Raw genomic sequence first — 14,972 nt, forward strand, 5'->3', positions numbered from 1 at the left:
TTGATCAATTCAAACCCGAGTAATAATTCTATTTGCAAAACTTTTTGTTTGCTCCGCTGAAAGTTCATAGACTGGGGACTGCTAAATACAAATAAACTAACAAGAAATACAAAGGAAACAAAAATATTGCAGAGAAGCAACACCTCCATGTAAACCAAACCTACAAAAAATTAACCTGGTTGGATGTGAGGCTTTCTGCCCAAATATGACATCCAAAATGTACATGAACCCAATCAGGGATGAGAAAGTTCTTGACCATATTGTATGAGAAAGCCATAACTCAGAAGTTATGAGCATTGAGGTGTGTTATTACTAATATTACTACATACTCATGCCTAAAAAAGTACTTCCTAAGCAGCTGTTGCAACCTCTACTCGTTTCTCAATTCCTTGAATATCAACTATTCTCAGCTTGGTAAGTTCCTGAACAAAGATTAGTCCATGTGTCAAGAAAAATAAATCATAAATCAACACGTAAACATAAACATACACATCTTCAGACAGACCTGGCGATGTCCTTTAGTACGTCGGTAGTTCTTTCTTCTCTTTTTCTTGAAAATAATTACCTTTGCATCTAATGCCTGAGAGAAAGAAAGAAGATATTGCCTGAGAGAAAGGAAGAAGATATTGACTAACAAAGATAGTATAAGCATCTAAACATTACAATGATATAATGTGCACATACTGATGATTAGGTCACTGTAGAGTGTACAGTATAAAAATTGTGAATGGTGTTTTAGCAACAATATCTACAACAAATTGAAGTCTGCCAAACTCTCAATTCTTGCTATCAACATAGAATTTTTGGTTTGCAACCAATTTTTAACTCCTAACCAGGATAATAGCACTCCCACAAGTAACCGTCAGGCTGACCTCTGTCAAACAACAACCAATGGATCTACAATTCATAGAAACATTTAATGTTACAAGAGAAGAGAGCTCAGGAAGCAGCATGGACTGGCAAGCTGTATAAAAAGACAGCCAATCTCCAATGGCTTCGCTCATTTTCTACTACAATGCAGCTTCTAGAGGTCAAATCTAGACACACCCCCAAAAAAAGTTCTGCACAAGAAACTCCATAGGCTACCTTTAGTTTTAGAACCTTAACCCACTTCAAAATCCCAAGAGGTGTTTTTTGCAGGCTCTTGAAACCCACCCCAGCCGATCACCTTTCACTCTTTTTTAGACAATTCCATGACAAACATAAACAAAAGGGGAAACAGTGAGAGATTAGGTGTCAACTTACATGCTCCTCAACAACTGCATGAACAGCTGCATCTGGAACCATGGGCCTACCAATGATCGTTTGATGTTGTGAACCCAACAACAAAACCTTGTTCAAAATCAACTGCAACAGAAACGGTCACAATAGCATCAAAAAAAAAAAAAAAGATTACAATCAACTAAATGATAAATAGAAAAAGAACAAATAATCTTAATTTTTCTTAGGCGTATAATGACTACACATCTTTTCTGCAAACCACAGGTCATAACAATGACAACATTCAGAAGCAAGTTCACACTGTCACTGATCCAATCTTTGGCCACAAACCAGGTAATGCTCCAAGCCTCCAACCAGAACCATAGTGGAATGCCCACTCACATTCATTATCAAAACCAGCAAGGACGTTCAAACGAAAGCTGTCAGAACATGATTAATTTATTTTTGTCAATTTATCATAGCCTAATACATAGTGTTGTGCTCAACCACACTCAACACAGCAATAGTCTAGTCCTAGACAGCACATTCTCCTTGCAAACTATTTTCTCTCTAAATAAAATTGTTGTTTTCATTGAAATATCAAACATAAAATTAACAAGGGCGCAATATTCTATTAAGATCAAAATGCCAATTATAACCCGATCGACATTTGAATGATAATATTAAAAAAACAAGAAACAAAAATCTACCAACCTTGTCATTCACCTCACAGAACTTCAATCTTTCGGTAAAAATCGAATCCCCATTGCTCACCTTAAACTGGTGCGACCCAATCTAAAATTAAACGAGCCAACAAATTAAAAAAAGTTTTTTTCCAAAAACATTTACAAAATAAACACATAAATAAAAATCACAAAATATCACCTGAACAACAGCAAAAGCCGGTTCATATTTTTTAAAAACCCGATCAGATTTCCGCAGTGGACCCAGCACTTTATACCCAATCTCCGCCGCCTCCGCTTCCTTCTCTTCCAGCGTGTACTCCCTCCCCAAATCTGGCACCGTATCACCAATCTCCTCTCCCTCGTAACTCTCATCGGCAGTCTCTTCGTCTTCGTCTTCGCCTTCGTCCACGTCTTCCCCTTCGTCATCGTTTTTGTTGGAGGAGAAATGCCTATAGTGAGACCAGTTAGTGGGTCCCAACGTAGAAGAAATGAGGGACCGGTGTTGGAATGGTGTTAGGCCTTTTAGGGAAATTGATGTAGAGAAAGGAAGTGTTGGGGGAGTCTTGAGTGATAGAAGAGCCGCGGCGTGGCGACTGAGCACGTGGAGGCACCGTCGGTGAGCCATGGCTGGGTGGTGGCGCTCACGGCGTTTGGCGTCACTAGGGTTTTAGTGAAATAGACAAATGTGCAGGCGGGGTTTTGGTTCTTTTGTTTTAAGTTTCGCTCCGTTATTTGGTATTGGGAATGGGACGTGGGACAATAACATTTGGGCCCTGAATTTTAGGAAGAATCACAAACAAGGACTGAATTTGCATCTATTTCGTGCATAAAGAATCCGTTAAAACTTAATTATTCAACTCATTTTACTCTTCTAACTCCTCTGCTTTCTTATTGCTAGTGTATGAATAAGAATGACAATGAAAATGAGATGAATGAAAATTTATACCCCAACTTTTAAGTTAAAATTGCACCCAAAATCGGCCCGTTCTTTTATAGTACATTTCAAGTTTTCAACTACCGGTAAGTGCATCTTTAAATTCACATCACAAGTAGAAACAGATTAAATTTGAGTTGTTCATGATATCATGTTAATTTTGTCGCACCCTCCTTTTGAATTGTATGAAAAGGTTCAAAGAAACAAATTTTTCCATGAATACAAACAAAACCCAGTGACAGATTTTCGTTTAAAATGAAAATGATAGAAATGCGAAAAAGTAATTGAGCAAATCTTCACGCAATGCGGCAAAAGCTAACAAGGAAGTGTTGAATTTAACGGTGGACTCAAAAAAGTATAATTTACCAGGAGCCATGCCGTGACAGTGAGCAACAAACGCAGTTCAATTTTTGCCTTAATTGCAAAGTGTGCATTACATCTCTGCAATTGTGTATATACAGCATTTATGGTAGATATAGAGTTACTACACATGTGAACAATGAGTCCCAATGAATGAAAGAATCAATGCTAAAGTGAGTAACCAGAGATCAAAAAATAATACAGAAGACTGAACAGAAAGCTCAATAAATTGATTCCTTCCAAAACAAACATTTATTTTTCTGATAATACTGATGCCATCAAGAGGTTTCCCAGGATAAATGCTATGTATAAAGAGGCAACAAACCAACAATGATGCCACAAAATAGATCATTTGAAAAGCCTGCACCGCCAATGGCCAAAGGTAAAAGATAAGTAGTAATTGTGTCTTATGTCATGCCCAATGGTAATTAGTGATTATATCTTGTTGCCATAAGGTTGCAGTACATAACACGCAGAATTTTATCTCATCCCTTAAACCTCCTACATAGCTAGCTAGACAGATCAGACAAAAGCTGATTAGGGATTTGCTGACCCACACTATCTATTTCATCCCAGACGAAAGATGCATTACCTCTCCAAATGCCGCCGTGCAAGAAAATTATGAGTAGCAATTAGCAAATAACCCATCTGTTTCCCTAAAACCTAATTACACAGCACCTATGTAAATATGCGTTCAAATACGCAATAGTTATACAGCGAAAAATGAGATAAAAGTTGTAGAGCAGAAACAACTTTACAGAGCCACATCTTTTATCAGAATACATCAATGAGAGAGGATTTCATTGAAAGTAAAACGAAGGACAAAAGGAAGTTTGCCTAGCAGAAAATGAACTGATGCTGAGCAGAGGAAGAAAATTTGTTAAAGCAACACAGAAACAGAGGCAAATCCAAGCACACAAAAGGGTATTCAGTCAAAACTTAACATGGGCAAATGACTAAGAAAACAAAAACAATAACCACGCAGGTGCAGGTTGGGCTGAAAATGGGACAGAGGTAAACAATTGGTTACCTAATTTAGACAACCAGGAAAACAGTCTTATTGCAGAAAAATGCTTCTGCATGCAATTATATGTGCATTTCACATAGCAAGCATGAGAGCTTAGTGTATGTAGCAAGAAAGAGAAAAAAAAACAGATAAGGATGACATATACGTGTACACATAAAACTAATAAAAGCAACAGCTACCTGATCATTCATGATAGCAACTAGATCATTAGTAAAGCTCTAATTACCAAGAATCCAATATGAAATATAATAGTCCTGTTTCATGCAAGTTCTTAAAATAGATAAACCCAAAACACAATGTTGAAGCAAAATGTAAGTAATTACCTAATGACAGTACACAATTTGCACCCACCTCAAGGTGCATGTTGAGGATTTCTCAACTTCATGTTCTTCAATAAAGAAGCTAATCTGCTATATTTAAATCCAAAAGAAGTTTCACAATACAACCATCCTTCATCTTTCTTTACCACTGTTATCTGAGCAAGAAATTGCTCCCTGTTTTTCTCACATCATACAAAGTTGCGTAAAGAATCGGTGCCTTCATAGCAATTAACTGACTTAATACAAAGACATGCTTTGCTTACTTTTACACTCCTAAAACTAAAAGAAGAGAGCAGATAATGATCAACACAAAACAAAACTAAACCATCAGCAAGCAATATCCAGATTCACTGCCACCATGACTAAAACAAACGTAAGCAATCATGTTGATTCTACCACCGCTAGACTTTCATATTCACAAATATTCAATTTTCTAGAAGCTTGCAGTTCTAAACTACACCCCACATAATTTCTTCCACAACAAACTAAATCAGAAAACACAAAACATCAAAACATTTATTTTTACCCATATTCACATTCAATAAATTATCAGATAGAATGTTCTCATTACAGCTCTATGATTCGTAATATCATATGCACTGCCTACAAATTTCATATTCAAATTCAAAGCACTTCAAATAAAATCACTATTGCATTGAAGATCAAAATTTCAACCCGAAAAAGAAAAAGAAAATGAAATAAAATGTTAGCCCCTCCATTATTAATTTAATTTTCCTTTACAGCATTGAGGTGAACCCAAATTATGTACCAAAACACTAAATACTTACAAAAAGGGAAAAAAAAAAAACTTTGAACAATTAACATCAATCATACTTTTCTCTCCAAGAATACACAAGAAAGAACACCCACGAGAGAGCCAATAAGACATCGCCAACTGTCTTCCTCAACCAATCCCAAGCCAAATACTCGACCCTTCTCTCAAAGTAAACCCTCCACGAAGCCATGAAAATGAGCAAAACGACACACCCTTTAGCAAAAAAGGACTGGAACTCTTTGTCCTTGACGAAAGACACCATGAAGATTAAAAACCCGATAGCAAAAAGGAGCAGACCCGAGAAGGAATCGGAGGTCCGGATTAAGAGCTGATCATGCGGGTTCGAACCTAGCAGTTTGGTGGCAGTTTCGGCTCCGTGAGTCAACGTGTAAATTTCCTTCATTTTGAACATCATTAGGGCCCCACTTGTAAGTGCGATCACAGAGTGCAGAAGGCAAATCACGACGAACGCTCCGGATGATGACATTGGTGACCTTTTTGATCGAAACGGTGATCAACGGGTCGCTGCTGTTGTAGACATGTTCGTGCCAAAAGCACCAAGACAAGAAATAGATAAATAAATAAATAAAACAACAGAGACCACACAACCTTCAAACTTTGGTTGCTTTGAGCTTGAGGGGATTAAAGATGATAATCGAGAAAGGTTTATGGGCTTTTATTTATTATTACTACAATTTTTTATTTTTTATTTTTTTGGTTTTCAGCCACGGTTTTGTTTCGAATTATCTTCTATGGAGAAGATTCTGAGGTTTTGACGTATGCGTGTCGAAAGCTTCGGCTAAAAAAACAGATGAGAAGGAAAATTACAGTTCTCCCCTCTATTGTTGAAAAAGTATACTTACATCCAAACTTTGATCAGCTTCGCACCAATATCCCCTCAATTTTGAAAATAATTACAAAAAAAATTATTTATTGTAGGCCGTTGCTGGATGATATATGATAATCAAATTTTTAACTCTCATAAAGTGGCTGTAACAAAAACTTAAAAAGGCTACGCAGTAAATTATTAGTTGTCGGTGGTGGTGCGATCTTCCATTTAAAATTATTAATGTCATCGTAACATTGTATGGTGGTGGGTATCTGTCACATTGTTGAGGTTGAAGGTTTTTTTATCATTCTGGTAAAATTTTGGGAACACTGTATTTTTGAAAACTTTCTGGAGAGAAATGTAATTTTTTCCGTCGATAGGTGTCCAGCGGAACCCACAAAGAAGACATCGGATTATTAATCAGGAACAGACTGCAGTATCTGGACACGTGGCGGATTTTAGTAGTGCCGACAGGCGTACGTTTGGCATGGGCCTTATTTAAATTTCAACGAAATTTTTGGCAACGCTTTAAGAGGATCAATGCTGATGGTTTTTTTTATTTAATTGTTCAATAAATATATAGAGCTACTCATTAAAAATTAAGTTTATATATGAGTTCCTACTTCGTAATATTATTATTAGCTGGACCCTCATAATCATTGCATCTAACCTAACAGAATTTCGGGAAAAAAATAAGCTGCACTATGATTTATTTTTTTTAAAAAATCCAAATATAAATATATATAGATATAAAAATTAAGATCTTAAATTTATTAAAAACTAAGAACACTATTAAGTCATGTGACTTAATAATATAGTGATCGGATAGTTATTAAGTCATAATTTAATAATTTTTTTATATTTTAATAAAGTTTAAAATTTTAAACCAAACCCATAATATATATGTTGAAAGTTTAAATTTTATATAAGAATGAAATTAGAAGATCGTATATATAAGAGTAAGATAGTGTAATAAATTAAAATAATATGGATTAGAAGCTGATCATTTAGAAAACAAGATATCAACAGTATTACCCTCCTGAATTTAAGTGTAAATCCTTACATTTTTGCGTTCGAGGCTTCAATTAAGTTGGCTTAAATTAAAACAGTCATTGGTGGTGTGTTTCTTTCTATCATAAGTATGGTTTCCTTAGTTATTGTTTAGTGTCATAATTGGGACAGTTTCTAGTCAATTTTGTGGCCATCTTTTTGCCACCCAACACAATAAAAGAACAGAACAGTGTCTTCGCTTTTCAAGAAATGAAGGAACTTCGACGGCAAATCAAATTCGTGAGCTGGATTCTTATTAGCCACGCTGTCACCTGAAGGGCTTTTTGTATATTGGCTTGCCGCCATATCCCCAGGCAGCGCGAGTTGCGTTATTCTTGATGCTGGAAAAATAAAACCAAGGGGAAAGGGAAATTATTCAGAATAGAATGGATGAGTTTTCATTAATAAATTTTAATGAAGAAGGGACAGCCTTGTATGTAATGAACAGTTGAGCACTAATACATTTGTTACTATAGTGATGAGAACAACAAAGTGGGTTACCACATCTAGGTACTTTTGAAGCAACCCACATTAAAATTATTCGGAATTATAATGTGTATAAATATATACAACCAAAAAATTGAATACCAATAGCAGACAACTCCAGAAGTATGAAAAAAATTAGAGATTTCAGTCTCTGTGGAGATAAAACTACGACCACTCGGTCACCTTCCACAAATGTCCCAGCCCCGTGATGAATTCTCAAAGGGGTAGGAAAAAGAATGAAGATTTTTTTTTCCTTTCTTTCTTTCCTTTTTTTCTTTTCGCTGAACAAAATTTTTTTTAACTTGAATCAGTGTCCCTGTCACTGCTAATGGTTTTGCGATGACGCCTCGATGCAGACCTCCTGCTCCCACGCCTTGGTGAGACCTTCCTGGTAGGAACACGTACAACGCTTTCACCAGTAGTTTCCAGTGGAAATTTCTTCGGCAAGTCACTAACCAAGGCTGGTGGTGGTGGAGCTTCAACAGCAAGAGAGAGGGGTGGGGGCTCAAGATCAGCAGGAACGGGCGGTGGATTTGGAAGGATGTGATCTCTATGGTATTTCTGCATTGTAGCCAAAGCAACAGAACAAAATGACCAAAAACAAACATATAATATATAAATGAAGAAAATAAGTGGATGAAGAAAAATTTTATATTTCAGTTTGAAAGAAATCACCTGAACTACAAAATTCCGCCTTTCACAATCCAAAAACATATTGACGGTCCAATTTGTCTTCGCCCAGAGCTTATCCCTCACGGTTGAGAAACTGATTTGGTCTCGGGAGGTAAATCGGTCAACTTCATTAAACCAAAGACAGACAAAGAGGTTGCTAATAGGAACATGCTCCCTTATTATCACACATCCTTCAGGAACATCTACAAAGCCAACCAAAACAGAAACTTTAATCAGAGGCAGAACAAAAGCCAACCGGAGAAAGAAAAAGGAGATCAAGGATCTTGCACCTACCACTTGTAATCGGAAGCTTAGCCTCAGAATATGGGGTCAAACCCTCATTTTTATAAAACTCAATCTGAAACTCAATGGATGCGTTATCATACTTCTTAGCAGCTTTATTTGCCTCGGCTTCCACAAAGACATCGAACCGTTTATAATGTCTAGAGATTGCAAAAGTGGCATTCTTTCTCCACAAGTGCCTAAAGAAATTGCTCAAAAAAGGAAAAAGGTAAGAAACAAACACAATTATCCTGAAAGGATGAAATTAAAACAAAACAGTAGAGCTTCATCCATCCAATGGATGCTTGCATCAAAATTATACTGAGCCCTTAACAGGTAAAGAATCCAACTTCTTATTATGACATCCATAAGCAGAAGACTTGAGAAAAATTAAAAAGAATCAAGCAATCCAACATTGCATTTATCAATAAGATGTACATTCATTATCCCAAGCCCTTTTCCCCCACAAATAAGGAAAAAAAAAACAGAAATATTTTCCGTAGCCACATCAATATACAAAAAGTCATTTAGCGTAGTGAGCGCGACAAATTTGTAAGAATAAAGCCAAAAGAAAAAATTTCCAAGCTGAGAATATATAGGATGACATCAGCAGCTGCAATTAAGTATTTAAGGACTAATTAACAGGTTGAGATTGTGGTCTGTCACAAAGCTTACCACTGAGTAGAAAGTTATTAAGGCCCAAAAGTTTAACCAAACCAAGAAAAGAGACACTATCAGGGTTATATCTCGACATCATTAATTTCCTCTAATCACTACAGTTGAAAGTTCCAAAAAAAAAAAAAAACAGTAAACTAATAAAAGGCTGTACCTTTCAAGAATTTGATATGGATCAACAACGAGCTCAAGTTTCCCATCAATCCATAAAGAAAAGCGGGCATTGGGGAACAATCTATGTGCCAGAAGCTTTGGAATCTGAGATAAGGAAAACCTGAGTCAAAAGGCATGTTAAAATAACACAACTTTTGGGCATAAAGCCCGATGATCCTAATTCACATGCTTGGATAGGGCAACACCAATCCTTAAGTAAAAATTTTCTCTTGAATATGAGAAAGTTAGTAACTTATAGAGCCATCTAGCTAATCCATTCACAAAATCAAACATACAATATAAAATAGTATACAATTATTAAATGCTATTTGTGCCATAGACAATCAACTAGACAGTATTTTAGCCAAACACCGATTTTAATATACAGCAGAGAAAGGCCAGATCAAAACTAAAAATGTTACCTTTCCAGTCCGCCTAGCATCAGAGTAAGGAGGATTATGGATAACAACAATTCTCCAAATCCCTATTTTCTTCATCCTATCCAAACCACTGTTAGCTTTGAGATATGCTTCTGTTTCTTCATCAACAAACATGACAAAGCATACAGTCTTCCTGGAATATTCACTAATATTACTCGGCTGGTTTATGTCATCAAAAGCCCCTGGAAAAGAATATAATCATTTAATAAGCTAATGCCAGGTTATAAACAAGAAATGAACAGTTAAAAGTTCGACTAAAGTTGAGCTGTACCAAAAATTGCTGATACAACAACAATTCCATGGCATTGTTCCATATAAAGAATGTCCTCCTCGTCAAGGTCATACCCCATTCCACGGCCAGGTTTTCCTTTGACAAACCTGATTGATACAAAATCAACTCATTTGAGCAAGGGGTCAGGAGAAAACCAAGTAGAATGTCTTACTAATGTGGATATTTAAAAAAAAAAAACTAAAAACATAGAAGGTGAAGTTTCAAAGGATATAGCCACACATACTCATAATTTAACTCAGTAACTACAAGTAATAAAAAAAGAAAAATCATACCCACAGTGCACACTCATTGACTCTCTTATATCATAAGAATTGTTTCTCTGTGCTAAAGGAGGATATCCACCAAAGTCCGAACCTCCAAATTCTGCCTCTCTATTTAACACTGGCTCAGTGATGTAAGTCAGATTCTTAAGTACTGGAGAAAATGAGGGGACCTTTGGCATTAAGGCAATGGCCTCTTCCACGGGAAGGTAACATACAGGACATGCTGAAAGATATACATGCAGAAAAACTCAGCACTCAGCAGCATATTGACATCAAAGTAATTGTGAAGTACGTCGTTGCTGCTGCATGATCCTACCATTTTGGAACATATATGGACAATTTTGCATTTATGCGCAAATGTCCATATGGCAATGGTAAACACAAAAACAAAAGGGAAAAAAACAATAGAGCTTACGCCTTGGTCCAGTCCTCTTTTTATCTGCAGGTGGGGGAGGTAAGGTGAAACTGTTACACGGATGCCCTGGAGGAAGAGTGTAGCCCAGAAAATATGAAGGAGGAGGAGGGGGGAAAACTGTACTTTCAATTGGTCTCACAGAAACCATTTTATCCATTGGCTCAACAGAGTTTGCTATAGAATTTTGACTCTCTATATTGTTAAAAGAAGTCTCATTGTACATCTTCTTAGTTTGCTCTCTGTATATCGGCGAAGATTCAGAATAGTTTATAGACAAGCTATCATTGAGACGCAAGTTTGGAACCTGGTCACCTTCCTGTGCATCTTCACCTGAAATTGTGCAAAAAAGCATATATTACTTTTGTTATTAGATTGCAGCTGCATATCCAAAACAAGAACACGACAAATAAGGCTTAAGCAAAGACGGCACATGGTTGAGAGCGTAGTATTCAAGTCAGGCAATTAGTCTCAGAATTAATAACCCAACTATAAAATGGTCACTAATCTCAGATTTTTGACAACAGCAAAGCCCAAATAAAACCCACAGACGGCAGTGTGATAAACTTAGCTCAGCATGAGCACTACCAATATAATTAAGCATCCATTACAGCCTCCAAATCTAAGCATTGTCCCGAAGAAGCATAATCCTAATTCAATTAAGCAAGCGTACTTTTCTGCAAAACCTCATAAAAAACTTTAACTAAAAGAACATATAAGCATCCATTACACTTCAACTATCAATATTAAACCAATCGAGCAGCAGATTCAGATTAAAAAAAAAAAAAAAACAACAACAACAAACCTTTGCCAACGTACAAGACCCAAAGGAAAACCGCCGCAGAGATGACACAAAGGAGCAACATTCCAACCTTCTTGCGGCCAGCAAATTTACAGATCCAATAAACCAATCCCTCCTTCTCTTTGAACATCTTTGAAGGCTTAGTACGTGCCGACGTTTGCTGAACTGGCAACAAACTTCCACCGTTTTGTAGTTGTTTATCCAAGGACCCATAGCTACCAGAACGAATCCCCAGTGACCCTCCTCCACTCATTCTCCTTTAAATCTCACGCACACTCCTCTCATTTCACTCTCATTCAAAGCCCAAAACTTAACACAAAACTCATCAACTCAAAAACTCTAGATACACGAACATGACCAATCCAGTTGCTCAAAATATGAAACACCCACTTCACTAAATCTGCCCTTTAACCTCTGGGGCATCTCCAAAACTAATCAAATTCACTTAAACAATCTCATCTAAATCAATCCAGTTAAAAAAAAAAATGTTTTTTTTAGCCTTTTTGGGTATTTGGTTCTAAAAAAAACAAACTTTTTTAGAAAACAGGTACTGATTCAGAACTGCAACAAACACAATGAAGCTTCAGATCAAAGAAGATAATGCAAGTACGTGAAAAGTTTCTGAATGAGTTGAAGAAACAATTAGTACTTCAAAATTGAAGGCAAAAACACACAATTGAACGTTTAGATCAAAATGAGTATCTTTACGCAGAAATATTTGTTTAAACAAAAAAATGGTTTCGATTAGCTATACAAAATTTTCGGCTGAAATCATAAGAAGTTCGGTGAAACAACGATTTTTCTTTTTTAACAAAAAAATAAATAAATGGGGAAGTGACCGAATCTGGTAATATATTTTGCTAATTTTGAGGATGTTACAAATGACAAATTATTGGTGTAATTTTTATAATATAAAGGGGAAAATTAAATATCAACGTGGAAATATCTGATAGGTTTAGTTAAAGCCATGTGCGCGTGATGTCAAAAATCAGACGGTGATGGTTAAATCCAGCTGATGTAATTTTAAAAATGTGACCTTTATTTAAGACAGAGACAATTGCGAATGAGATAATCACGTCATTAATCGATTAGCTCAGAAGTCAGAAAAATTAAAAATTGCCGGACGATGAAAAACATTAGGCGACTTCATCTTCATGGAATCATGACTCGTTGTCTTGATGAATCTGTGTGTGTTGATGGATTTGTTCTAATCTTATCTTCTTCTTCTTTTCAGAACGAAGATAATTATCATACAACTACCTGGTTACATGTTTAAGTAAATAACTTTAATCAATAATACGTGTGTATAACAAATTTTTAATTTAAGACTTTAAAGAAAATCTTATGATTTTAAAATTAATTTCTTAATATTTTAAAATAATGTAATTTTAAAAATTTCTCTAATTTTTCCGTACATTAAAATTTTAGATTAAAAAACTATTATATATATATATATATATATATATTTCAAATAATTTGGCTAGGTTAAGCTTTTTTTTAATTTTCAATCTAGTAAGTATGAATGTGTTGCTATGTCAATGTCTTCATTTCAAGTCGGTGCAAGGTGTCATAAACACATGACACCCCACTAACATAATTTCATTGATTTTAAGAGAATTAATTTAATACCAAATTCAGCATTAAAAATTTTTATGGAATCATTATCTTCATATAAAAGAGTGGGTCAAATATGAGGAAATAGAGAGTTTGCCATTGTCTCAAAAGTCAAAAGCAACAATATTTCTCCTTCAAGATTTATTAATGCATTTATCAAATTTCTATGAACAACTTTCTAAACAAAAAAAAATTGCCGACGTTTACATTAGAAAAGGGCAACGATTGATTTTGCATACGGATTAGAACAATATAAAGCTTGTTTTTTACTTTCCAGTCCAATTGTAACCTATCATGCCTGCCTAGCGAGCTAGTTCATTTTGCATGCACAAAGAAAAGCCAATTGTTTTGTAATAGAGAGTTATGATGAAATTGCCTTTTAATTGATTAAGGGCCGTTTTTAATGATTAGCACTTGGCACATTTGTGAGCAACGTTTGAAGAATAAAAGAGTTGAATTATTTTGACCATTAGTCTATTTCCATATTCATGCACTATGCGTAATATTCATGGAAGGTGGACCTTCATTTAAATTAATAATGGACTAAATTATAAGGAATGTTTCCATGTGATGACACTTTTTTATGAGTTGTGAATTTGATTAAATGGACTAATCTAATTGGGGTACGAATAAGATACGAGATTACTTGTTATGTAATGTTATAGAAATATTATCAACAATTAAAACCTTTTTTTAATAAAATTAGAGACGTGTTCGGTGTTCTCAAACAATTAACAAGTAACAATCACATGTTAAACTTAGCTTAAAATATGCATAGTTCTTTCAACAAATTCACAAACAACCACATGTTAGTAATACCTATAATGCCTTGATACGACGCTTCTTTCTAAAACAAGGGGAAGAAGTAAATAAATATTTAATAAAGTTGACATCAAATATTTGGATTAGTATATTATACATTGCTTTTAGCATTTAATAGTGAGATATCAATATCAAAATCGTTATTAACAAACAATTACACGCTTCCTCCATTGGTGTATATCAGTATATATATAAATTATTTAGATTAGAAGTAAAATTTAACTTTTATCCAAAAAAAAGAAAAGAAAAGAAGTGAACATAATTATAATATGCGTAGTTAATAATAGAATTATCTTTTTTAGTTTGAGGGCGGCGTGGTCTTGCTTCAACATTATGATTGAATTTGGTGGCAACGACTTCTTAAAGAAGTATAGTATGACAGGCAAGATACACCATGAAAATTCCGCGCACTTGCGGTTTACTTGTGCATTTTTTAATCAACTTTTCTTGGGTTCCAAACATGAATATTCTTAAAAACCCAAAAAAAAAAAAAAATCAAATTACACATATGCTCTTATCAACCAGATGAACATTCCCTAATTCCCTTTATTCGCGAGCTTTCAAACGAATCTTTTAAGGTTAAATAATAATAATAATAAAATTGTACAGATAAATAGCTTCCTTCTTGGCAGCTCACGCACTTAATAATTTTGTGCACAAGAGTTCGAGTTTTAGTAATTATTGAGACTTAATGTCCTTTCTGATAAGAATTTATTTGATTCTACTATTAAGTTAGTTTTGTTTTTCGGACTCGATGAATGAGAGTCCTGATTGACTTTGAGTTGTAAAATATCAGTAAAAAATATATATAAATATAAAAAAATCATAAATAATTTCCTCCTTGACATAAGAAGAAAGAAAAGCCCAGATTTATTGAT

General features: G+C 35.1%; 3 protein-coding genes across 3 annotated transcripts; all 3 read right to left on the bottom strand.

Annotated features, from left to right (window-relative positions):
* LOC18053528 (50S ribosomal protein L21, mitochondrial) lies at positions 1-2,800 on the bottom strand. The gene is made up of 5 exons (XM_006449281.2): positions 2,086-2,800; positions 1,915-1,995; positions 1,246-1,347; positions 506-580; positions 1-422 (listed from the first exon to the last, which is right to left on the bottom strand). The coding sequence occupies exons 1-5, from the start codon at positions 2,509-2,511 to the stop codon at positions 351-353; spliced, it is 756 nt and encodes a 251-aa protein (XP_006449344.1). The 5' UTR covers positions 2,512-2,800; the 3' UTR covers positions 1-350.
* A 2,421-nt stretch (positions 2,801-5,221) lies between these two features.
* On the bottom strand, positions 5,222-6,105 carry LOC18053529. Its single transcript, XM_006449283.2, has one exon. It carries the CDS (start codon positions 5,787-5,789, stop codon positions 5,352-5,354), a length of 438 nt encoding a protein of 145 aa, XP_006449346.1. The 5' UTR covers positions 5,790-6,105; the 3' UTR covers positions 5,222-5,351.
* A 1,459-nt stretch (positions 6,106-7,564) lies between these two features.
* LOC18053530 lies at positions 7,565-12,385 on the bottom strand. The gene is made up of 9 exons (XM_006449284.2): positions 11,662-12,385; positions 10,860-11,189; positions 10,454-10,667; positions 10,161-10,267; positions 9,872-10,071; positions 9,451-9,554; positions 8,634-8,821; positions 8,343-8,542; positions 7,565-8,228 (listed from the first exon to the last, which is right to left on the bottom strand). Exons 1-9 carry the CDS (start codon positions 11,909-11,911, stop codon positions 7,965-7,967), a joined length of 1,857 nt encoding a protein of 618 aa, XP_006449347.1. The 5' UTR covers positions 11,912-12,385; the 3' UTR covers positions 7,565-7,964.
* Positions 12,386-14,972: the final 2,587 nt, after the last annotated feature.

The sequence above is a fragment of the Citrus clementina genome, unplaced genomic scaffold (genome assembly GCF_000493195.1).
Source record: "Citrus clementina cultivar Clemenules unplaced genomic scaffold, Citrus_clementina_v1.0 scaffold_2, whole genome shotgun sequence".
Classification (NCBI taxonomy): domain Eukaryota; kingdom Viridiplantae; phylum Streptophyta; class Magnoliopsida; order Sapindales; family Rutaceae; genus Citrus; species Citrus x clementina.